Raw genomic sequence first — 27,899 nt, 5'->3', positions numbered from 1 at the left:
TTCTTACAACATAATTTTCATTGTTATGTTGATAAGAAGAAATCCAAATAAGTGAACAAAGCTTGAAATTGCTCTAAAAGTTTTTTTATCAACAAGCTTAAAATGTTATTCACATAAACCGGAAAGGGTTAAAAAATCCACTTCCTGAAAGAAAATTAACTTTTAGTAAATGTTTACATCCTATTCTCCCCTTTGTATACAAGATGCTCTGTTAGTATGTCCGTTCATTTCAGCCAAGTTTTTCCCACATACAAAAGCAATATTAAATTAATATGGTGGATTTGTGTGTGTGTGTTTGTTTTTTGTCTGTAGCTTAAGATCTTGCTAACCGCTTGACCGACATAGAAATATCGCCCCTAAAAAATCCGCCCCCCCTCCACAACAAAAAAAATATTTTTATTTTTATCTTAAAACTAAAATGTTTAGCGGAGGTCCTACTTACCCCTCCCCCTACTTACCTTAAGTGCCTGTAGTAGGAATGTAGCCGATATATAAGTGTCCCATAGCATCTCATAAACGACTAGAGAATAATTTTCAGTAAGATTTTTTTCAGTTCTTTCTTGTATTTTTTCTAGGAGGCAAGGACAAATGTGAAGTTTTCCTTGATCTTTTTGGACAAAGCCGAACACATCCTCCAGTTCAATCGAGGGATTTTTAAATTAATAGGGTTTGGGTCTTTGTCAATTTTGGAAACTTTATAAAGTGTAAAAACAGGCTTTTTTGCAAATTTTAAGGCACAATTTAAATCGCTCTACAGACAGCATTTCTACAGAGATATGGGAAAGAAAAAGGGAAAATTAGAATATAGACAAGGTAATCTATGCCCATAAATAGCTCAGCAATCTAATTTTTTTTCTCAGAAAAAGACTAAACCTAATCAAACAAAAGTTTATTCCGTTACTAAGATAACTACTACTTTGACTTTGGGCCCCACATCGAACAAACATGCACAATTTTGCGTATAATATCTAATAATCAAGTAGAGGGGTGTAAGTATATTAAATCTCTGGACGGGAGGTATATTGCCCTCTAATTATTGTAGATGTTTATTGTTTATGCGAATATATTTACTTATCTGTTAACCCATGTAAATGAAAACAACCCCTGTTTGAGAAATTAGTATTTATAAAAACATAAAGTATATATAAAAAATCCAAGATTCAAGTACTAAGCATATCTTGTTTTAAAGTATCTAATAATTTAAACTTTTGAAAAAAAATTTATAAGTGCTCTTTTCTTACATTAATACTGTACCTATTTAACATTTATAATTACTTGTTTATATAAAGACAAGGATGACAAAATCCATAAGACCGAAGCTCTAAAACGGTAGAACAAACGAACATTAACACTTATAGAGTGTCAGAACCGAATAATCAGAATGTAAATGTATAAAAGTCGATACAAAACGTAGGTAAATTTGTTGAAAAACTGCTGAAATACAGGACATGTTTAAGGACATACTTACATTTTTAGGACTTGATTATAGAGATTCCACACTTAAAGCATTGTACATTGTTGTTATAGGAATCAGCATTCAAAAGATCAGTTCAATCGGATAATTACATCACATAAAATTTTGTTGTAAAAATAAGTTGAAAATCAACATGTTTAAAATGGACGTACAGACATTCTGGTGACTATTATAGAACTGCTATGCTTTCTAAATAGTATCTAACTACTACAGGAATCATCAAGCAAAGTTTGAAATCGATAGGAAAATTCTGACATCCCTAAATTAACGGAAAAAAGCTATCCGTTGACCGTTCCGGACGAACCATAAATAGAGAAAAGCTTCGCTTTTAAAAATCTTTTTTTATGTTATTAGAGCTGTAAATTAAGTACATTTATTGCATAACAGGCATAAATCCAGGTATATTTGTGTAAGATGACATGAAAGCGCAAAAACTAGCCTAAGAAAACAATTTGTCGTAAAACACAAAAAGCGTTTCGATCACCATTTCTATGAGATATTCAGTGCTTATAAAAGAAACCCCATCCCCAAAGATTAGAAGGATGTAATTAAAGTAGGTATAAACTGCACAATATTTTTAAACATATATTAAATAAAACATATATTTTATGTATAGATGAAAAATTTCGATATTTTAGGAAAACCTAATTTACACTAAGTCCTTGGAGGCTTTGGGCGAAGCTACTATGTTTTAAAAATTTCTTTTCAGAAAATAACAAGCGATGAAATAATTTAGAATAACATTGAAAGACATTAACATCTTGAAAAGTGGGGGGAATATTTATATTTTCTATTAGAACGTGTAACATTAAAGTTTAATGCTTCAATGTATAGGTCTTAAGCAATTCAAATATTAGCATTTGCTCTTGGGGGTTGGGATTATTGATGAGATAATTTAATCCAAGCATATAGGTAGAAAGGATCCTGAATAGCAACAAGGATGACAACATCTATAAGTAGCGAAGCAGAAAAAATATGTATAAGAATTTAAAGATTAGTTGTCAAAAGCATGTATATTAGGAAAAAAATCACGAAACCTTTTTAACATTTGTTTTTAATTTCTTGATATTTATATTTCAGTACTATGACTAACAGACTGTCAGTCAAAGTAAATGGATGCTCAAAACAACGGGAAAGGAGGATGTGCTTAAGGACCATTTGGGCAGGGGGGGGGGGTTTACTCGAGAACCCTTAGAGCTAGAGGGAGCTAATTTTGGATTTAAGCTTCTATGGGGCCAAAGTTACTTTTAAAATTATCGTCGACCCCCCACCCCCCCCCAAAATTTTTTTTTTTGGGGGGGGGGGTAAAATTTTTTTTTATTGCATTTCTCGCCGAATTAGGCAATTTGGAATCATTTGAGACCATGTTATTTTTTTCAAAAAATTTTCGCCTTACAAGCAACCCTGCGGGGGGACTTAGTCATTTTTTTCAAATTCTCGTTTATGAAGGTATATCTTAAATACAGTATGCTACTCTCTTAGTTTTAAAGATAATTGGATGAAATCTTTTTGATTGTGTCACTAATTACCCCAAGTTTTGGTATCTTTAAAAAAAAACGGCGGCGGAACCGCCGCTCCCGCCGTCCGCCGCCGCCACCAAAAAAGAAATTTTTTATTGCATTTCTCGCCGAATTAGGCAATTTGGAACCATTTGAGACCATGTTATTTTTTCAAAAATTTTTTCCCTAACAAGCAACCCTGCGGGGGGGACTTAGTCATTTTTTTCAAATTCTCGTTTATGAAGGTATATCTTAAATACAGTATGCTACTCTCTTAGTTTTAAAGATAATTGGATGAAATCTTTTTGATTGTGTCACTAATTACCTTAAGTTTTGGTATCTTTAAAAAAAAAGGCGGCGGAACCGTCCGCCGCCGTTTTCCGCCGCCACCAAAAAAGAAATTTTTTATTGCATTTCTCGCCGAATTAGGCAATTTGGAATCATTTGAGACCATGTTATTTTTTCAAAAATTTTTCCCCTAACAAGCAACCCTGCGGGGGGGACTTAGTCATTTTTTTCAAATTCTCGTTTATGAAGGTATATCTTAAATACAGTATGCTACTCTCTTAGTTTTAGAGATAATTGGATGAAATCTTTTGGGCTGGGTCACTAAGGGGGGGGGGGGGGAAGTTTGTACAGTTATAGGAAATGAAATTCGGTATAAAAGTTTGGGAGGGCCGTGAATAAAAGTCCCAAAATGAAATCTGTAATGGTTCGTTGATTCGGTTATGTTAAAAAAGTATTATTTAAAAAAAATCAGGTTGATATCTTTAAAAATAAGCTCAAAACTCATATTTTTAGTGTTTTTGGGGGTCTTTTGCTCCACTAGACCCTTAAAGGAAAGTCCGAAATGAAATCTGTAATGGTTCCTTAATTCAGGTATGTTAAGAAAGTTTTCTTTAAAAAAAATCAGGTTGACATCTTTAAAATTAGCTCAGAACTCATATTTTTAGTGGTTTAAGGGTCGTTTGCTCCACAAGCCCCTAAAAGGAAAGTCCCAAAATGAAATCTGTAATGGTTTGTTGATTCGGTTATGTTAAAAAAGTACTATTAAAAAAATCAGGTTGATATCTTTAAAAATAAGCTTAGATCTCTTATTTTAAGTTTTTGGGGGTCTTTTGCTCCACAAGCCCCTAGAAGGAAAGTTCCAAATAAAATCTGTAATGGTTCGTTGATTCGGTTATGTTAAAAAAGTATTATTTTAAAAAAACAGGTTGATATCTTTTAAAATAAGCTTAGAACTCATATTTTTAGTGTTTTGGGGGGATCTTTTGCTCCACAAGCCCCTAGAAGGAAAGTCCCAATATAAAATATGTAATGGTTCGTTGATTCGGTTATGTTAAAAAAGTATTATTTAAAAAAATCAGGTTGATATCTTTAAAAATAAGCTCAGAACTCATACTTTTAGTGTTTGGGGGGTTTTTGTGCTCCACAAGCCCCAAGAAGGAAAGTCCCAAAATGAAATCTGTAATGGTTTGTTGATTCAGTTATGTTAAAAAAGTATTATTTAAAAAAACCAGGTTGATATCTTTAATAATAAGCTCAGAACTCATATTTTTAGTGTTTGGGGGTTTTTGTGCTCCACAAGCCCTAAAAAGGAAAGTCCCAAAATGAAATCTGTAATGGTTCATAGATTCAGTTTTGTTAAAAGAGTATTATTTTTTAAAAATCAGGTTGATATCTTTAAAAATAAGCTCAGAACTCATATTTTTAGCGTTTGGGGGGTTTTTGTGCTCCACAAGCCCCAAGAAGGAAAGTGCCGAAATTCAATTTTCAAAGTTTTATGTGTACATCCAGTCATATAAGAGAGCCTACAAAAAGAATTAGGTTGATAACTATAAAAACAAGCCCACACAGCCCTCCCAAACTTTTATACTGAATTTCATATCCTATAACTGTACATTTACAATGTATAGGATATGAAATTCAGTATAAAAGTTTGGGAGGGCTGTGTGGGCTTGTTTTTATAGTTATCAACCTAATTCTTTTTGTAGGCTCTCTTATATGACTGGATGTACACATAAAACTTTGAAAATTGAATTTCGGCACTTTCCTTCTTGGGGCTTGTGGAGCACAAAAACCCCCCAAACTGTACAATGTATAGGATATGAAATTCAGTATAAAAGTTTGGGAGGGCTGTGTGGGCTTGTTTTTATAGTTATCAACCTAATTCTTTTTGTAGGCTCTCTTTTATGACTGGATGTACACATAAAACTTTGAAAATTGAATTTCGGCACTTTCCTTCTTGGGGCTTGTGGAGCACAAAAACCCCCCAAACTGTACAATGTATAGGATATGAAATTCAGTATAAAAGTTTGGGAGGGCTGTGTGGGCTTGTTTTTATAGTTATCAACCTAATTCTTTTTGTAGGCTCTCTTATATGACTGGATGTACACATAAAACTTTAAAAATTGAATTTCGGCACTTTCCTTCTTGGGGCTTGTGGAGCACAAAAACCCCCCAAACTGTACAATGTATAGGATATGAAATTCAGTATAAAAGTTTGGGAGGGCTTTGTGGGCTTGTTTTTATAGTTATCAACCTAATTCTTTTTGTAGGCTCTCTTTTATGACTGGATGTACACATAAAACTTTGAAAATTGAATTTCGGCACTTTCCTTCTTGGGGCTTGTGGAGCACAAAAACCCCCCAAACTGTACAATGTATAGGATATGAAATTCAGTATAAAAGTTTGGGAGGGCTGTGTGGGCTTGTTTTTATAGTTATCAACCTAATTCTTTTTGTAGGCTCTCTTATATGACTGGATGTACACATAAAACTTTGAAAATTGAATTTCGGCACTTTCCTTCTAGGGGCTTGTGGAGCAAAAGACCCCCAAAAACACTAAAAATATGAGTTCTGAGCTTATTTTTAAAGATATCAACCTGATTTTTTTAAGGAAACTTTTTAAACATAACCAAACTAGGGAACCATTACAGATTTCATTTTGGGACTTTCCTTCTAGGGGCTTTTGGAGCAAAAGAACCACAAAACACTAAAAATATTAGTTCTGAGCTTATTTTTAAAGACATCAACCTGATTTTTTAAAACACTTTTTTAACATAACCGAACTTGGTAACTTTTACAGATTTCATTTAGGGACTATCCTTCCAGAAGCTAGTGGGGCAAAAGACCTCCAAAAAGTATTATGTTAAAAAAGTATTATTTTTAAAAAAATCAGGTTGATATATTTAAAAATAAGCTTAGAACTCATACTTTTAGTGTTTTTGGGGGTCTTTTGCTCCACAAATCACAAGAATAAAAGTCCCAAAATGAAATCTGTAATGGTTCGTTGATTCGGTTATGTTAAAAAAGTATTATTTAAAAAAAATCAGGTTGATATCTTTAAAAATAAGCTCAAAACTCATATTTTTAGTGTTTTTGGGGGTCTTTTGCTCCACTAGACCCTTAAAGGAAAGTCCGAAATGAAATCTGTAATGGTTCCTTAATTCAGGTATGTTAAGAAAGTTTTCTTTAAAAAAATCAGGTTGACATCTTTAAAATTAGCTCAGAACTCATATTTTTAGTGGTTTAAGGGTCGTTTGCTCCACAAGCCCCTAAAAGGAAAGTCCCAAAATGAAATCTGTAATGGTTTGTTGATTCGGTTATGTTAAAAAAGTACTATTAAAAAAATCAGGTTGATATCTTTAAAAATAAGCTTAGATCTCTTATTTTAAGTTTTTGGGGGGTTTTTGTGCTCCACAAGCCCCAAGAAGGAAAGTGCCGAAATTCAATTTTCAAAGTTTTATGTGTACATCCAGTCATATAAGAGAGCCTACAAAAAGAATTAGGTTGATAACTATAAAAACAAGCCCACACAGCCCTCCCAAACTTTTATACTGAATTTCATATCCTATACATTGTACAGTTTGGGGGGTTTTTGTGCTCCACAAGCCCCAAGAAGGAAAGTGCCGAAATTCAATTTTTAAAGTTTTATGTGTACATCCAGTCATATAAGAGAGCCTACAAAAAGAATTAGGTTGATAACTATAAAAACAAGCCCACACAGCCCTCCCAAACTTTTATACTGAATTTCATATCCTATACATTGTACAGTTTGGGGGGTTTTTGTGCTCCACAAGCCCCAAGAAGGAAAGTGCCGAAATTCAATTTTCAAAGTTTTATGTGTACATCCAGTCATATAAGAGAGCCTACAAAAAGAATTAGGTTGATAACTATAAAAACAAGCCCACACAGCCCTCCCAAACTTTTATACTGAATTTCATATCCTATACATTGTACAGTTATAGGATATGAAATTCAGTATAAAAGTTTGGGAGGGCTGTGTTGGCTTGTTTTTATAGTTATCAACCTAATTCTTTTTGTAGGCTCTCTTATATGACTGGATGTACACATAAAACTTTGAAAATTGAATTTCGGCACTTTCCTTCTTGGGGCTTGTGGAGCACAAAAACCCCCCAAAAGTGGAGCACAAAGTCCCCCCCGCAGGGTTGCTTGTTAGGGGAAAAATTTTTGAAAAAATAACATGGTCTCAAATGATTCCAAATTGCCTAATTCGGCGAGAAATGCAATAAAAAATTTCTTTTTTGGTGGCGGCGGAAAACGGCGGCGGACGGCGAAAGCGGCGGTTCCGCCGCCGTTTTTTTTAAAGATACCAAAACTTGGGGTAATTAGTGACACAATCAAAAAGATTTCATCCAATTATTTTTAAAACTAAGAGTAGCATACTGTATTTAAGATATACCTTCATAAACGAGAATTTGAAAAAAATGACTAAGTCCCCCCCGCAGGGTTGCTTGTTAGGGAAAAAATTTTTGAAAAAATAACATGGTCTCAAATGGTTCCAAATTGCCTAATTCGGCGAGAAATGCAATAAAAAATTTCTTTTTTGGTGGCGGCGGAAAACGGCGGCGGACGGCGGGAGCGGCGGTTCCGCCGCCGTTTTTTTTAAAGATACCAAAACTTGGGGTAATTAGTGACACAATCAAAAAGATTTCATCCAATTATCTTTAAAACTAAGAGAGTAGCATACTGTATTTAAGATATACCTTCATAAACGAGAATTTGAAAAAAATGACTAAGTCCCCCCGCAGGGTTGCTTGTAAGGCGAAAATTTTTTGAAAAAAATAACATGGTCTCAAATGATTCCAAATTGCCTAATTCGGCGAGAAATGCAATAAAAAAAATTTTTACCCCCCCCCCCAAAAAAAAAATTTCTGGGGGGGGGTGGGGGGTCGACGATAATTTTAAAAGTAACTTTGGCCCCATAGAAGCTTAAATCCAAAATTAGCTCCCTCTAGCTCTAAGGGTTCTCGAGTAAACCCCCCCCCCCCCTGCCCAAATGGTCCTTAAGCACATCCTCCTTTAATTTTGATATTTTTAACTGCAAAAATTTTAAAAATCGGACCATAAACACCAAAGATGTGAGGAAAAATGTGAAAAATATGAAAATAGCCAAAAACCTGCAAAAAGGCAGTCTGACCGCCATTGATGTTTTCTTGAAACGACAGGAAATTAAATTTTGATATCTATAACTGAAAAACTTTGGAAATCGGACCATAAACACCAAAGGTATGGAGAAAAATGTGAAAAATACAAAAATAGCATAAAACCTGATTAAAGGCAGTCTGACCGTCATAATTGTTTTATAGAAAAGACAGGAAACTTAATTTTGATACTATAACTGAAAAAAATTTTGGGAATCGGACCATAAACACCAAAGATATGGACAAAAATGTAAAAAAAAAAAAAAATAGCCCAGCCCAAAACCTGCTAAAAAGCGGTCCAACCGCCATTGATGTTTTATAGTTAATTGTGCTCCTTAATAATGGAAATGTTGTCAAAAAATTTCAGCCTTTTATTTGTTATAGGAGCCGAGAAAATCACGTTTCCTCCAAACTAAGACAGACGGACATACAGACAGACGGACATTACAAGTTAGATTTATTATTCTTGGGTGTACATACATAGAAAAAAAAACTACAATAATAAATGAATTAAATGAATATTATATACATTTATATATACAGAAAAATTTTATTGATATGGTTAATTTATAAAAATATTTTCTTCCCAAATGGCAGTTTCCTAAAAAATAGGAGTATGCAGTAATGTGTATTCACACATTGTTTTCATACAGGCCATATAAATAAGACAAAAAAAAAGATAATAAGCAATAAATGAAATCATATTGGAGAGGAAAGAATGATAATAGGAAGGATTGATTAGGGCATACAAGTCTCACACCATTATTGCAATAATAGAAATTTAAAAAAAATTTAAACAAATAAATTTTGATTAATTTATCAGATTTCAGACAATATTAAAAAGAAATATAAATTTATCTACATTCTTGACATAATGGGTTGTTACACACTAGAATTAAGCTTGATAACAAAGATTCTTTTAGATTTTTAATAAATTTTTTTCTTGGTTGATTGTGGGTTAATAAATCATTATTACAATGGTTATTCCATAATTCTTGAAAATGATACTTAGGAAATCTTTCAATAGATTTAAACTTCGGCTTTTAAACATCAAACATATTTGAGTTTCTAAGATTTCAAATATGTTTGATATAGAGTAGCTTCGCTACTAAAACTACGTAAATAGCTTCAAAAATTTGGGTTTTGGTCTTGTAGCATAAGTTTTCAGGTTTCGTGAATTTTTACCCTGTGAATTTAAAAAAAACCTCTTGGGAAGTTTTAAATTCATCATTAAAAGTTGTGATTCGTGTGCTTTTTAATGTCCACTTGATGTGCATCTGTCCGTCTGTCTTGTCCCTTAAGAGCATCGATAAAGTGGTTATATTAGGCAGAGAGGAATTACTTTAATTCTGTGAAGATTTTCTTTTTCCGATAAGGGGTCCTCCCCTCCCCGACCACACTAGTCAAAAAAAGGATTACCATATAGCACTTTGGGTCAGAGATAATAGCTCCCTTTAAAAAAAAATCAATTTCATTAGGTACCAATTTTATGGGTATAGCAGCTGATAAAAAAACTATAATTCGCTATTGCAAAATAAATTTTAAATGCGTCATATACAAATATTTCTTCATTGTTGCTTAATTTAAACCTTCAAATCTTAAATGATTGATCTAATTCGTATCTTGTGCATCTTTAAAAAGAGAAAAATTAAATACGTGATATTTTTCATTAAAAGTAATTCGTCTGTCATTTGCATTGTAGGGAAGGTTCGAGTCTAAGCCCAAATTCACAAATCAGGTAAATTTTGTAAGTATTAGGGTTGGCAATCCGGATCCGGAATCCACCCAATTTTTGGGGAAATTTTGGAATCCGAATCCGGATCCGTAATCCGTTTTTTAATAGCGGATTCCGGATTCTAAATTGGTAGGCTAAAATTACAAATACAAATAACAGTTTTTTTTTAGGCAAAACTTATTTAAAATGTGGCAGACATATACCTAAAAAGTATTTTATTGTTTCTTCTTAACTACAGGTGTAATGGTACCTAGCATCCAAAGTTGCGTTTTTTTTGTAAGTATTTATTTTCATTACACAGCTTTTCATGCTTCATTTATTTTTTTTTAAAAGCCTTTTAAAATACTGCTAGAATCCGGAATCCGAATCCGGAATCCGCCACTTTTTTGACGGATTCTTTTAAGGATCCGGAATCCGAATTCGGCCCAAAAATTCGACGGATTGCCATCACTAGTGAGTATATTCCTCACAAAATAAATTTGTGTTTTTAGTCTCCTCCCCTCCCTCAAACAAAAATAAAATATACTTAGAGAAATAAGTCTCTGATGGGGTTGAGACAACTTTCGCAGCGCAAGGCACATCATTTTACCCCACCATCACCCCATTCCTCAAATAACCTAATTAATCCCCTTCTTAACATTTTTACCCTCCATAAAAAAAATGCTTGAACATAGAAAAGCTATATTAAATCCTTAATTGACATAATTTCATGGCTTGAAGAAATAAGCAAAAATATAATACTAAAATTTTCCGAAAATAAGACTGAATGCTAAGCAGTATCATTATAAGCATTTTTGAAAGGGGTTATGAATTTATTCCAATTGATCAGTTTGCAGCATTCCTTTTTTCTTAATAATGGCTCCATATTTATCAATGTAAAGAATGTAAGGCAGTGAATTCAAATCATGTAATTGGAATACAGATGATTTTCATTTAAAATTAAGTAACTTCAAGAGGGGGGGGAAGTTTTGCGCAAAATTAAAACCTTTTACTGGCCAAAGTCAATAAATAAGGAAATTATGCCCCAAAACATGAATATCCCTGTAATAAGGTTTCCCCTCTGGTATACTGAATTTACTTGATTTACCTCACTCAACTTTCTGGCGTGTTGTACAGTGAAAAAACTACCCCCCCCCCCTTATTTTTGATTTTCTTCAAAATTAAGGGGGGGGGTTAAAAACTACCCCCCCCCCTTATTTTTGATTTTTGTCAAAACTAAGCGGGGGGTTAAAAACTACCCCCCCCCTTATTTTTGATTTTTGTCAAAACTAAGCGGGGGGGGGGGGTTTTCGGTGCTCCGGTCTTCACATGTAAGCAAGCACCATGGTTACTTAGTTCAGTTATTTTTTTTAGTAGCGAAGCTACTCTATAATTCACTTTGTCCGTCCGTCAGTCAGTCCGTCAGTCCGTCAGTCAGTCCGTAACGCTATGGGGGAAATGGGATTTACTCAGCTCCTATAAAAGATATAATGCTGAAATTTTTTGACAACATTTCCATCATTAAGGAGCACAATTGACTATAAAACATCATTGGCATTCGGACCGATTTTTAGCAGGTTTTAGGCTATTTTTATATTTTTCACATTTTTCTACATATCTTCAGTGTTTATGGTCCGATTTTCAAAATTTTTTCAGTTACAGATATCAAAATTAAATTTCCCGTCATTTAAAGGAACAACCATGAAGGCCAGACTGCCTTTTCAGCAGGTTTTAGGCTATTTTTATATTTTTCACATTTTTCTCCATATCTTCAGTGTTTATGGTCCGATTTTCAAAATTTTTTTAGGCTGTTTTTTATATATTTAACATTTTTCTCCATATCTTCAGTGTTTATAGTCGGATTTTTAAAATTTTTCAGTTATATATATCAAAATTAAATTTCCCGTCTTTTAAACAAAATAACCATGACGGCCAGACTGCCTTTTTAGCAGGTTTTAGGCTATTTTTATATATCTAACACTTTTTTCCATATCTTCAGTGTATATGGTCCGATTTTCCAAATTTTTTAAGTTAAGGATTTAAAAATTAAATTTTTTGTCGTTTTAATAAAACAACCATGACGGCCAGACTGCCTTTTATCAGGTTTTTGGCTATTTTTATATGTTTTACATATTTCCCCATATCTTTGTTTATTTTGATGCAATTTTCAAACTTTTATGGGATATCTGTATCAAAATATTTTTTTCCCATTGTTATGAGCATCTTTAATATAATTTACTTTGACCATCGTCATCATGCAAAATAAAACAAGGTTTCATGTTTATTTTATCCAATAAATCTATTCTTGATTCTGGTAAAAACCTTTTAAATCTACCTGTACGTATTCCAATCGACGATTTTTTGTGCTTCGCTACTTATGGATGTTGTCATCCTTGTTTTAAAGTTTTCTTTATAAAAATCAGGTTGATATCTTTAAAAATAAGCTCAGAACTTCTATTCTTAGTTTTGGGGGGTCTCTTACTCTACATGCCCCTAGAAGGAAAGTCCCAAAATGAAATGTGTAACGATTACTTAGTTCAGTTATTTTAAAAAAAAGTTTTCTTTAAAAAAAATCAGGTTGATATCTGTAAAAATAAGCTCAGACCTCCTATTTTAGTGTTTTGGGGGGTCTTTTGCTCCACAAGCCTCTAGAAGGGAAGTCCCAAAATGAAATGTGTGATGGTTACTTAGTTCAGTTATTTTTTTTAAAGTTTTCTTTATAAAAATCAGGTTGATATCTTTAAAAAATAAGCTAAGAACTCCTATTCTTAGTTTTTGGGGTCTCTTGCTCCACAAGCCCCTAGAAGTAAAGTCCCAAAATGAAATGTGTAATGATTACTTAGTTCAGTTATTTTAAAAAGTCCCCCCCCCCCCTTATAACATTACCTGGTCAACCCTTCACTTTCATACCTATATAAATTTACGTTTAAATTTTAAAAAAATGTTTGAATAATAAAAAAAAAATTTCCGAAAATAATATTTGTGGGGAAATTTTTGTTTTCAAGTTGGCACACCTGAAATGTATGCGCATATATGCCGCGTAATGACATACAGCTGTACAGCTCGTAAATTTAATTGTAACAATACGTTTGATGCTAAATTTGTTCTTTAACGTGTTGTGATTATTTGATGTAAAGTGACTACAGTGCAACATAATAACAAAAGTACAAAATTAATTTTAGTTGTGGAAAAGCCGCAACCTAACGCAAGGTGTTACATAGATGAGTTGAATAGCCACCCCATATTTCATTTTTGCACTTTACTTTTAGGGGCTTTTGGGGTAAAACAACCCCCCCAAATACAAAATTTATAAGTTTTGAGCTTACAAGCCCCTAGAGGTAAAGTGCAAAAATGAAATATGGGATGGCTAATCAACTCATTTATGCAATAAAAGCTTCCATTTAAAAAATGAGCTCGATATCTTTAAAAATAAGCTCATAATTTAAAGTTTTAGTGTTTTGCCCCACTAGCCCCAAGCAGGAAAGTCCCAAAATTCAATTTTCAAAGGTTTACAGGTATATCCAATCATATAAGAGAGTTTACAAAAGGAATTAGGTTGATAACTATAAAAACAAGCCCAAACGGCCAGGCCAAAATTTGATACTGAATTTTCACATTACATGAACGTAGTATAAAATATATATTTCAAAATTAAAAGTAATAAAATGAGTTGATATTACTCGATCACAATAAGTGTAATGTTTTCCAATTATGCATAATTTTATTTTTTAAACTCCACTGCGCCTCTACGTACGTACGTAGGGGTCTGAGGGCACCTTAAATGCTAGGGTTTTATTCTCTGTACAGGGTTAATTATGCTAATTGGATGCACATGACATTGCCTAAGGAATTGACGTAAAATTAAAAGTAAATCCTACCTCCTATGATGTTATCAGTATACTTCTCCAAATCGTAATATTCCAGATTATCCATATTAAATTTTCATTAATCTAATATTTATAACTTATTCACAGAAACAAAATACTGTTTGCTAATTTTAACAATTTCTATAGAGATAGATAAAAGAAAACGGCTTTTAACGACATTTATTAACAGTGTTTAATACCTACTTATTATATATATCACATTTTTATTGCTTTATTTCACTTTAATTTTCACAAATCCCAAACGACCCAATTTTTTACTACAAAGCGCAGATTTGTAAACAAATGCCGCGTTAAATTTTTTGTCCGGCTTTTCTCATATAGGACAAAATCTTTAGTATAATATTTCCCCGAATGAAAGTAAAAATACATATTAAATAAAAGATAGATATTTAACAACAAAAAGGTATTAAAAAAATTATCAAGCTTCGAAAGCTTTATTTTTCATAAGAAATGATGAGAAAAGAAAACTATTACGTTGTAATTAAATAAAAGTAAAAATACATAAGAGTAAATATGTCTATTTCAATCAACTTAAACGACGACATTGAAAGAAATTATAATAAGGAAAAAAATTATGAGAAATATTATTTCATATTGGCAAGCACTAGTCGCCGGAAGGAAAAAGCAGTTTTTTGAAAGGGGCTATCTGAGATTATTACAGATTCTGATATATATATATATATATAGACTTATGAAAAATGCAAAAAACGAAATCAAAAGCGTTCCTTCTTGGGAGAAAATCCGGGAAAAAGATTTTAGCTATTTTTAACCTAAAATTCACATTGGCAATCCTGCAAAAAATATACAGACATTTTAAACATGTCATTGCTCAGCACCTATAAGTGGTAGAAAAATGCTACGCATACCATTGGAAAGCTTATAACATCTATTTTTCATATTGGTATATTACATTTTTGTACTATTATTATTTTTTGAGCTATCCTCTGAAGTATACACAAATTTTTAAAATGCAGTTTTTTCTTGAATTTTAAGTTTGATACTTGTTACACAAACCTTAAATCTTATTGCTTAGCGCCTAGAGTTACATAATTATTTTATATAGATACTAGCGGCTTTTTCCCTAGCCTCTAGGGGCTTTGGCCTATGAGGTAATTTAAAAACAACAATTTATGGGCAGCACCAGGAATTTTTTTTTCTTAGGGGGGGGGGAATTTTCATTTTTTGGGGGGTTGGAGGTGTCCCACCCCCCCAAGAAAATAGCTTAAAACCACCACAGGACCAATAGGTATATACCCTGAAGAGTAGAATCCGATCGGTTCAGTGGTTACCAAGATCTTAAGGGACGGACAGACAGACGGACAGACATCAAGCTACTTTGTATTATAGATATTTGTATATTTTAGGTACTTTGGGTACTTTCAATTTTAGCTTAATTAAAAATTGTCTTTGAAATGTGCATAGTTTGTAGTTTGGGGGGGGGGGGGGGGTTATACACTTATAGGCAATGCAATTCAGTATAAAATTTTGCCTTGGATGTTTTTGGGTTTGTTGTCATTAACCTGATTCTTTTTGTAAAATCTCTTATATGATATAATCTGCCAGCAAATCTTTGAAAATTGAATTTTGGCACTTTCCTTCTAGGGGCTAGTGGGGTAAAACAGCTTCAAAAACACTAAAATCTATAGTCTGAGCTTAGTTTTAGAGATATCAAGCTGATTTTTTAATGTAAACTTTTTTACATAATTAAGCTAAGTAGTCACTGAAGATTCAATTTGGTACTTTCCTATGAGCCTATTTTTAAAGATGTCAAGAAGATTTTTTTAATTTAAGTTTTTTTTCATTTTGGCACTTTCCTTCTTGGGGCTAGTGGGGTAAAACACTCCCTAAAACATTAAAATCATAAGTCAGTACCAGATTTTGCCCTGACTGTTTGGATGGTTGTTATAGTTATTAAATGATTCTTTTTTAAAATTTTCTTATATTTTTAAAAATAAGCACAGAACTTAAAGTTTTAGTAGTTTTGGGGTCAGTTTTACCCCCACTATACCCTTGATGGAAAGTGCCAAAACTTAAGACTTTCTGGTATGTTTAATCACTAGCGGTTAGGCCCTAGAGGACTCTAGAGGCCCTTGTGGTGAAGGTGACCCCTCTACTTTCAATTGTACTTATTAAAAGAAAAGTTTTTAAAAATGGGAAGAGTTCATTTTTAGGGTGATTTCCCTTGGGAGGGTGATTGTACCCTCCCCCAAAATAGTTAGAAACCTTTCCAGAACCTATGAGAAGCTACACAGTATAGAAGGACCACATCTGACCAGCGGTTACAGAGATCCTTTGCTACAGACAAAAATAGCTTACTACTTTATATAATAGGATAAAGGAGATTTTACAAAAATATTCAGGTTGATAACTATAACAACAAGCCCAAACATCTAGAGCAAAATTTTGTACTAAATTTATAAAAATTATATAAACTCCCCCCCCCCCCCTTGGATCTTATAACTTAATTATTGGTGGGTCTTTCACCCCACTACCACCTAGAAAGAAAGTGTTAAAATGAAATCTTTAGTTGCTACTTAGCTCAATTATGTGAAAAAGTTTACATTAAAAAATCAGCTTGAAATCTCTATAAATAAGCTCAAGGCTTAAATTTTAGTGTTTTGGGGAGTGTTTTACCCCACTAGCCCCAAGGAGGAAAGTGCCAAAATGAAATAAAAAGTGGCTACTTGGCTCAATTATGCAAAAAAGTATACCTTAATAAAATCAGCTTGATATCTCTAAAAATAAGCCCAGAACTTAAAGTTTTAGTAGTTTTGGGTGCAGTTTTACCCTACTAACCCCTTGAAGGAAAATACCAAACATTAGGTTTCCTGGTATATTTAATCATATAAGGGATTTTACAAAAAGAATCAGTTTAATGGCTATAACAACAAGCCCAAAAACATCCATGGCAAAATTTTATACTGAATTTCATTGCCTATAAGTGTATAAATTTTCCCCCTCCCTACTTGCTTCTTACTACAAACTATACACATTTTAAAGACAATTTTTAATTAAGCAAAAATTTTAAGTACCCAACCCTAGTAGTTTTTACCCCTTTTCGGTCAGATTAGAAATCCACAGTCACTAGATTTCAGATTTAAATCTGTCTCAATATGACTCTTTGTTACCAAACTTCAGATATGACAAAATTTGACTATAATTCAGATTTCAATCTGAAATTTAGTGACATTATGTCAGGTTATTTTCTCATTTTTGGCAAACAAACAAATATGACACAATATCACCAAAAGTCATATATGACATGTAGTGACATAGAGTCAGAGTTGGAGAAATTACCTAATCTGACACATTGTTACCAGAAGTCATATATGACATTTAGTGATATTCAGTCAGAGTTGAGGAAATTACCTAATCTGACACATTATCAACAAAAGTCATATATGACATTTAGTGACAAAGAGTCAGAGTTAAGAAAATTACCTAATCTGACACATTCTTGACAAAAGTCATACATGACATTTAGTGACATAGAGTCAGAGTTGAGTAAATTACCTAATCTGACACATTATTACCAAAAGTCATATATGACATTTAGTGACATAGAGTCAGAGTTGAGAAAATTACCTAATCTGACACATTATTACCATAAGTCATATATGACATTTAGTGACATAGAGTCAGAGTTGGGGAAATTACCTAATCTGACAAAATATCACCACAAGTCATATATGACATTTAGTGACATAGAGTCAGAGTTGAGTAAATTACCTAATCTGACACATTATTACCAAAAGTCATATATGACATTTAGTGACATAGAGTCAGAGTTGAGACAATTACCTAATCTGACACATTATTACCAAAAGTCATATATGACATCTAGTGACATAGAGTCAGAGTTGAGAAAATTACCTAATCTGACACATTATTACCAAAAGCCATATATGACATCTAGTGACATAGAGTCAGAGTTGAGAAAATTACCTAATCTGACACATTATTACCAAAAGTCATATATGAGATTTAGTGACATAGAGTCAGAGTTGAGACAATTACCTAATCTGACACATTATTACCAAAAATCATATATGACATTTAGTGACATAGAGTCAGAGTTGGGGAAATTACCTAATCTGACACAATATCACCAAAAGTCATATATGACATTTAGTGACATAGAGTCATAGTTGAGAAAATTACCTAATCTGACACAATATCACCAAAAGTCATATATGACATTTAGTGACATAGAGTCAGAGTTGAGGAAATTACCTAATCTGACACATTAATGCCAAAAGTTATATATAACATTTAGTGACATAGAGTCAGAGTTGAGGAAATTACCTAATCTGACACATTATTACCAAAAGTCATATATGACATTTAGTGACATAGAGTCAGAGTTGGGGAAATTACCTAATCTGACAAAATATCACCAAAAGTCATATATGACATTTAGTGACATAGAATCAGAGTTGGGGAAATTACCTAATCTGACACATTATTACCAAAAGTCATATATGACATTTAGTGACATAGAGTCAGAGTTGAGAAAATTACCTAATCTGACACATTATTACCAAAAGTCATATATGACATCTAGTGACATAGAGTCAGATTTGAGAAAATTACCTAATCTGACACATTATTACCAAAAATCATATATGACATTTAGTGACATAGAGTCAGAGTTGGGGAAATTACCTAATCTGACACAATATCACCAAAAGTCATATATGACATTTAGTGACATAGAGTCAGAGTTGAGAAAATTAACTAATCTGACATATTGTTGCCAAAAGTCATATATGACATTTAGTGACATAGAGTCAGAGTTGGTGAAATTACCTAATCTGACAAAATATCACCAAAAGTCATATATGATATTTAGTGATATAGAATCAGAGTTGGGGAAATTACCTAATCTGACACATTATTACCAAAAGTCATATATGACATTTAGTGACATAGAGTCAGAGTTGGGGAAATTACCTAATCTGACACAATATCACCAAAAGTCATATATGACATTTAGTGACATAGAGTCAGAGTTGAGGAAATTACCTAATCTGACACATTAATGCAAAAAGTTATATATGACATTTAGTGACATAGAGTCAGAGTTGAGGAAATTACCTAATCTGACACATTATTACCAAAAGTCATATATGACATTTAGTGACATAGAGTCAGAGTTGAGAAAATTACCTAATCTGACACATTATTACCATAAGTCATATATGACATTTAGTGACATAGAGTCAGAGTTGAGGAAATTACCTAATCTGACACATTAATGCCAAAAGTTATATATGACATTTAGTGACATAGAGTCAGAGTTGAGGAAATTACCTAATCTGACACATTATTACCATAAGTCATATATGACATTTAGTGACATAGAGTCAGAGTTGGGGAAATTACCTAATCTGACAAAATATCACCATAAGTCATATATGACATTTAGTGATATAGAGTCAGAGTTGAGAAAATTACCTAATCTGACACATTATTACCAAAAGTCATATATGACATTTAGTGACATAGAGTCAGAGTTGGGGAAATTACCTAATCTGACACATTAATGCCAAAAGTCATAAATGACATTTAGTGACATAGAGTAAGAGTTGGGGAAATTACCTTATCAGACACATTGTTGCCAAAAGTCATATATGACATTTAGTGACATAGAGTCAGATTTGAGAAAATTACCTAATCTGACACATTATTACCAAAAGTCATATATGACATTTAGTGACATAGAGTCAGAGTTGGGGAAATTACCTAATCTGACACAATGTTGCCAAAAGTCATATATGACATTTAGTGACATAGAGTCAGAGTTGGGGAAATTAACTCATCTGACACAGTATCACAAAAGTTATATGTGACATTCAGTGACATAAAGTCAGAGTTAAGAAAATTACCTAATCTGACACAATATCACCAAAAGTTATATATGACATTTAGTGACATAGAGTCAGAGTTAACCCTTACAGATCGGGGGGAGGGGAGGGGGTCATATTGACCCCCCCCCCCTCTAGTTTTTTCAATGTCATTTTTTTTGTAGGTAAGATATAGAGCTTTGGCTTCATGACTTTTTAAGTTCAGTAACTATACGTCGGCAAGAGTTGATTTTATAAGGATATCTGGTCTGTGTCGGTCGGTCGTGGCATCAGGTCAAAGTCGGTTAGGTGGCACCAAATTTAGAAAAAATTCTAAATAAATCTTAATTTCTTCACTTTGACTTTTGTGTATAAGATAGAGACCTAAATTTTTTTTTGGTGAATACTGGGATATCAATGAACATCTAAGAATAATAGTGTTATGACTGTTTGACTGTTGGACCGCTTCCTGACCGATTTTATGACCGATTTATTGTCTGGCTTTTACTATAGACTTATATCTTTTATTTCGTGGCTTCTATTTCAGCTAGGGACCTAATAAATTTTGTGGTACATCCTTGAGCAATAATAAATTTCCGTGAGTAGTAAGGTCATAATGTTTGACCACTTCTTGACCGATTTTCTATTTCCTACCTGTAATTTTGCTGTTTTTAAGCTGCCAGCCGCCAAATTTCAAAACAGCTCTAGACCAACCAAATAAGGTATGGAGAAAAATGTGAAAAATACAAAAATAGACTAAAACCTGCTTAAAGGCAGTCTGGCTGTCCTAGTTGTTTTCTTTAAATGACAGGAAAATTAATTTTACCCCAAACTAAACAGACAGACAGACAGTCAGACAGACAGACAGACAGACAGACGGACAGACAGACGGACAGACAGACAGACAGACGGACAGACAGACGGACAGACAGACGGACAATCGGACAGACGGACAGACAGACGGACAGACAGACGGACAGACAGACGGACAGACAGACGGACAGACAGACGGACAGACGGACAGACGGACAGACAGACGGACAGACAGACAGACGGACAGACAGACGGACAGACAGACGGACAGACAGACGGACAGACAGACGGACAGACGGACAAACAGACGGACAGACAGACGAACAGACAGACGGACAGACGGACAGACAGACAGACGGACAGACAGACGGACTGACAGACGGACAAACAGACGGACAGACGGACAGACAGACGGACAGACAGACGGACAGACAGACGGACAGACAGACGGACAGACAGACAGACGGACTGACAGACGGACAGACAGACGGATTGCCAGGCGGACAGACAGACGGACAGACAGACAGACGGACATTTCAAATTTGGAAAATCAGACCATATACACCAGAGATACAACAACAAGGCAGGCTGACCGTCATTTTTTGTTTTTTAAATGACGGGAAATTTAATTTTGATATCTATAATTGAAAAAAATTTGAAAATCGGACCATAAACACCAAAGATATGGAGGAAAATGTGAAAAATATAAAAATAGCCTAAAACCTGCTAAAAAGCAGTTTGACTGCCTTTGATGATTTTTAGTTAATTTTGCTCCTTAATGATGGGAATGTTGTCAAAAAGTTTCAGCATTTTATCTTTTATAGGAGCTGAGTAAATCTCATTTCCCCCATAGCGTTACGGACGGACTGATGGACAAAGTGAATTATGGAGTACTAAAAAATTTATACTAAAAAGATTTTAGAAAAAAAAATTGGGGGTATTTTTTTTCTCCCAAGAAGATAGCTTATAACCACCACAGGACCAGTAGGTATATTACCTGAATAGTAGAATCCAATCGGTTCAGTGGTTACCAAGATCTTACGGGACGGACAGACATCATTCTACTTTGTATTATTAACTAGCGGCTTCGCCCCACACTCTAGGGGCTTTGCCCCAAGAGGCAATTAAAAAAAAATTAGTACTTCCCCTTAAGAAAAAAGAAAATACCTCCGCAAGAAAAAAAAAATTGGGCGGGGGATTTTTTATTTTTGGGAAGGTTGTGGGTGTCCCTTCCCCAAGAAAATAGCCTAAAACCAGTACAGGACCAGTAGGTATGATCCCTGAAGAGTAGAATCCGATTGGTTCAGTGGTTACCGAGATCTTAATGGACGGACGGACGGACAGACAGACAGACAGACATCGTTCTACTTTGTATTATAGATATATAATTTGTGTTTGTGTGTATGTATGTATGTATGTATGCATGTGTGTGTGTGTGTGTGCGTACTGGCGCGGGTCAACTATACCTTTCAGTAGTAAAATACAAGTGAGAGAGTGAAGATATAACGCGAGTTTTGATTCAGATTCAGTGTTAAGTTATAATAAGTTAATTAATATATAGAAATAATAGAATAAGAAATTCCTAGAAGTTAAAATCAAAATTCTTATTTTAAATAGTGCTTTTAAACAGTTAGATTCAAATACTGAAATTAAAAGTTTTGAATTTTGATTGTTATCTAGCAAAATTTAAACATGACACATTTTCGTAATCAAAAAGAAATAATATCTAAAACAGAAATCGCCAACATGGTCTTTAAAAAAAACTGAGAGGTAAGAACAATATAGTAAATGATATATTTAATTTGTTAAATATATTTATCTTTGTTTTAAGTTTATCACAATAATCTAAAACGTTTTGTGGGTTGGTAAGGATAAGGGTGGAGGTACAATAGTTAGCTTGGGTCATTAACACAGCACAAAGAAAGGGAAGGCGGAATAAAAGTAGGCAATTTACTTATGGGGTAATTTTGTTTTCATTATTGGGTTTGTAGATCAAGTTATTGTTCATTGTATAATTGTCTTATCCCTTAAGGCTATAAGATCTAGAAAGCTACATAACCGATTTTAGTTCTTTATTGGTCCTGTTATAGTTTCATGCTTTAATCTTCCGTTCCCTAGCCCCTAAATGTTTGGGTCGCAGCCGCTGGTATATTTTTAAAGTTGTGTAGAACTCTACAATTCTCTCTATAATCCTCGTCCATCAGTCCGTCCGTAACTATATGGAGGGAGCGATGCAATATTGTAAACTAACAGGTATAGTTCCTTTCGTGGCAACGCCTCTTAAGGGGCGTTTCGTCGTATTTTCACAATACCTTTCCTCTATTTCTAAGCCGTTGGGAGGAGCTCTAACCCTACGGGGCGAATTGCCTAACCCTGTGGGGCAATCTCCTAACCCTACTTAAACTAACCTAACCAAAAATAACCTATAAAAAACTAATCTGAAAATACGCCCCTTTAGAGACGTTGCCACAAAAGGGACTATACCATTGCCCAATATTTGGTACTAAAATTTATATAATATTTTCTTCTTTTTTATCAGCCGTTCATCCTCTCTATGATAATGATTTTTGTGCTTTGTTTCTTATGGATGTTATCTTTCTGGTTATTAATGTTGTGGGTATTTGCTCCCCCCCCCTCCCCATTTTATCCATTTTTAGGACTTGATTATAGAGATGCTTCGCTGATAATATTTTACCTTATTGTAATAGGACTCAGTACTCCATAAATCATTTGGATGATTATATTACATAATTTTTTTTTAAAGTTAAAAATCAACATTTAAAATGGACGTACGGATTTGGTTTATAGAGTTGCTACGCTTTCTATATTTAATCTAACTAATCCAGGAATCATCATGCAAAGTTTGAAATCTATAGGACAGTTCTAACATGTCTAGATTAACGCAAAAAAGCTATCTGTTATTGACGGACGTACAGACCAACCCTAATTATTGAAAATCTTCGCTTTTAAAAACGTATTGATTACTCAAAATTTTCTGTACAAATAACGCTTCTTAGATTGTACCTTATTGTTAGGATTCATCATGAAAAGTTTGAAATCGATAGGAAATTATATTATGTCTAAACTAATGAAAAGAGCTATCCGTTTTCAGCGAACATACGGTAGACCGACCCGAATTATAGAAAATCTTCGCCTTTAACAATTGTTGCTAATGCAAAGCTACGCTACTATTCAGAGATCAAATGAGATAAGACAATGGCCGATAAATTGATGTACATCTTCATTAATGATACACAAAATTACACCTTCTGTAGATAACAATTATTGGTTGAAACGTTTCGACACTCAACTTCCTTAACCAACCAATCAGAATTCAATAAGAAGTCCCCAAAGTTGTAAAGTCAACGAATAAGAAAACGGTATTATAAGACTTTGGGGAATGAAGTAATAATAGTCCAATGTCCCCTCCCTCCCTGGCTACTATACCGATTAATTCCAGTGTTGGTTATAGTTAATGTTTGGCATAATTTCTTGACAGTTTTTGATATGATGACTATTTTTGAGTCAACCCAGGGAGGGGGAGGGGCTTCTGGTCCATAATGGTGCTGGTATCCAAAGTTTTATACCCACGTTATCTTATTTTTTGATTCCTTGAGAAATATGTTGTTGATATTTTGTCAGCTATGAATACCTTTTGTAAGCCATATAATCGTGGACATAAATCATTTTAATTATTTTACAGAGACAATTTTAACAGGGATATATGAGTGGAATAGCTATACGATGCCATACATGATTTCTGAGTATAGCTAAGAACTGATTCTAATCCAGCGGATTTTTTTTGGTTTCGGAGCCATACTGGAAGATGTTTTTCACTTCTTTTTAGTATCGAAGCTATCATTTTATCTTTCAGTCAGTCCGTCCGTAACGCCATGGAGGAAATGCAATTTTATCAACTGCTAGGCAGCGTAAATTTTTGGTGCAGTATGCTTCACGCTGATGCAGCAAGTATTTTCTAGTATATAATTTACTTGGTCTGTTAGTTTGTCCGCCATGCATTAAAATACATGTTGTATTAACAAGGGTTAAGTGATTTTTTATAATTTATTTCCTATTCTTCTTTTTTCATCAACTAAACATCCTTTCAAAAATAATAAAGCCTCGTGCTTCACTACTTATGAATGTTGTCATCCTTGTTATTATTAATGTTCAGCTCCGCTTTAAGCCTAGTAGTATTTTTTAAAATCAGGATTTTACCCCCCCCCCCCCCCGTCCACTTAAAAAGCTTGCACGCCCTTACTTAAACCTCTTAGAGAACAGTTTTTGGTTTGATAGAGTAGCTTCACTTTGACCAAGAATGACAATATTCATAAAAAAATTTCAGACAAACAATTATTAAGTGACAACGCAATTCGTGCTCAACATTTTTTGTACAACAATTCTTAGATCGTACCTTACTGTTATAAGAACACCATGAAAAGTTTAAATCAATAGGACAATTATATCACGTCTAAACTAACCTAAAGAGCTATCCGTTCAGACGGACATACGGACGCACGGACAAGAATGATAGAAAAGCTTTACTTTGAAAATTTTTGCTAGTGCAAAGATACTTTACTTTTTAGAAAGGGAGGTGACATTGTGCTAGTCTCCAAAGTCTAACAAAAACGTTTTCTTATTCCTTAACTTAACACCTTTGGGGGACTTTTATTGATTTTGATTGTAATCTAATTGTAATTCTAATCTACAGAAAGGGTAATTTTGTGTATTATCATTGGTGATATATGAACATCAATTTATCTGCCATAGTCTTATCCCTTCAAATCCCTGGCTACTAATACTGTTAGCGATATGGGGTACTATGTCCTTACGTAAATGATGGATTTAATCGAGAATTTAGGCATGTTAGAAATGTTTTATCGATTTCAAACTTTACATAATTATTTTGTAAGAGTTAGGAACAGTTAAGAAACCAATTTAGGAAGTCCGTACATCTATTTTAATGATGCTGATTATACTTAACATTTTTTACAAACATTTTTTTATGATGTGATTAATTATCTGCTTTGGATATTCGCTTTTATTTCATTTTTTTTTTTTTTTGAATATTCTTGTATTAAACTTTAATAGCTTGGTCCCAAATTTTCAACAATTCATTTTTCTACAGAATGGGTAATTTGTCAGGTTCTTGAGGGATAAGACAAATATAATTAATTAACAAAATTACCATTTGTAAAGACAAATTATTAGTTGAAACATTTGGATCAAAATTTAATAAAAGTATCGAAAGTTTTTAATCCAACGAATAAAAAATAATTCACCCCTCCCATTTAAAAAAGCTTGCACGCCCTTCAACAAGAATGACAAACATGCATCTTTATAAAGTAAAAACGCATTGAATACTACGCTTTTTAGATCATACCTTACTGTTAGGAATCATCATGAAAAGTTTAAAATCGATAGGACAATTATAACATGTCTTAATTATTGAAAAGTGCTATCTGTTCAGCGTACATAAGGGATTAGACAATGGCCAATAAATTGACATACCCAATGATGGACACATAATTACCCCTTCTGTAGATTACAATTATTGGTTGAAACGTTTGAACACTCAACTTTCTGAACCAACCAATCAAAATTCAATAAAAAGTCCCGAAAGTTTTCTACGAAGTTTGCAACGAATAAGAAAACATTATCATAAGACTTTGGGGACTAAAGTAATAAACATCCCAATGTCCCCTCCCTCCCCAACTACTATACTGTTTTTTTTCAGAGAAAGAGGGTTAATTGGCTGTTTATTACACTAATCCTCAAATTATTATAAAAATGTTTTCTTATTCGTTGGCTTTTCAACTTTGGGCTCTTTAGTTAATTTTGATTTGTTGTTTCATTAAGTTGAAAGTTCAAACGTTTCAACCAATAATTTTAGTCTACAGAAACGGTGATTTTGTATATCATCATTGGGGAAGTACATCAATTTATCAGCCATTGTCTTATAACTTTTTTTAAAGCGACTTTGTATAATTGGGGTCGGTCCGGTTAGCTAGAATTATCCTATTGATAATCAACAAATATTAAATTCTTTTATAAATATGTTGTTGGCGTAGAGTTGGCGTAAATCTTGTTTCTTGATATAAATGAAAGGAAGTGGGTAATAACTTCAGAAAAAGGGGAAGGAGATTGTGGGGAAATTTTCACTTAGAATTGTTTGTTAGTATCCAATCCCTTTTCCCTGGTTTTACTACTTTGGAGCTTCACTTTTGTATGTTTCCTCGTCAAAAGAGAAGCTTTTTATATAGTTAGGGTCTGTTTGTCCGTACATAATGGTTATATTTCATTAATTTTACATTTTAGAATGTTCTATCCATTTCAAACTTTTCATAATTATTTTATAAATTTTATCAGAAAGTCCACACATCCATTTAAAACATTTTATTTTTATCAATTAAGTTCAAGTGTCCTTTGGTATGTTTGTTTAGGTGAAATTTTGGAAAGTTTAATATAAGGGGGGGGGGGGGCTGAGGTGCATTTCTGATATTCATTTTGGTAGACTGATTTTTAGATGATGCTCTTACTTGAAGTAGCCTAGCTAAAAGATGACTAATATCATTGTCCAACTGTCTATAATTAATACTACAATTAATCCTTCACAGCTTAGAATATACCTGCTTTTCAGAGACGTATAACATTGTCAGTGATAAAAGGGATAAAACAATGGATGATACATCAAAATACCCCTTCTAAATTCTATAATTATTGGTTAAAACGTTTGGACACTGCTGGTATATTAATTGACTAATCAAATTTAATAAAAGTACCCAAAGTGTAGAGCGAATAAATTAAAACTTTGGTATTATTGTAATATACAGTTCAATGTCTCCTCCCTCTCTTTTTGACCAGGGAGGGAGGGGACATAAGGCTTTAAATTACGCTGGCACCCAAAGTTATCTTCGGTTGACAACACTTACAGGTTTTTCTTATTAAATTTTGAATGTTTTTTTTTACATTAGAAGAGTGCAAATTTTTCAACCAATAATTTTTTTCTACAGTAGGATTATCTTGTTTATCATCATTTGGGATATGAATAAATGTTTTGTCCATTGATTATCCCTTGAATTCCTGTTAAATCTTTAACGTTTTTTCATTCATTGGCACAACAACTTTAGGGACTTTTTTTACTCATTTTGAGTCTCCAAATGTTTTAACTACTAACTATAATTTACAGAAGGGGTAATTTTGTGCATTATCATTGGAGA

At 33.3% G+C, this 27,899-nt stretch overlaps 1 protein-coding gene across 1 annotated transcript in view; it reads right to left on the bottom strand.

Moving 5' to 3' along the window:
- LOC145330782 (uncharacterized) overlaps positions 1–14,303 on the bottom strand; it is a 112,334-nt gene extending 98,031 nt beyond the window's left edge. Inside the window, exon 1 of the mRNA XM_080175447.1 lies at positions 14,012–14,303. Coding sequence (XP_080031573.1) covers positions 14,012–14,066 — 55 coding nt within the window. The 5' untranslated portion in view covers positions 14,067–14,303. The remainder of the gene's footprint in view (positions 1–14,011) is intronic.
- Between the last annotated feature and the right edge of the window lie 13,596 nt (positions 14,304–27,899).

Source organism: Acartia tonsa, chromosome 10 (genome assembly GCF_053477335.1).
Source record: "Acartia tonsa isolate MP-2025a chromosome 10, ASM5347733v1, whole genome shotgun sequence".
NCBI classification, from domain to species: Eukaryota; Metazoa; Arthropoda; class Copepoda; order Calanoida; family Acartiidae; genus Acartia; species Acartia tonsa.
Note: the sequence above shows the minus strand (reverse complement) of the source record. Positions and strands in the feature narration are given on the sequence as shown.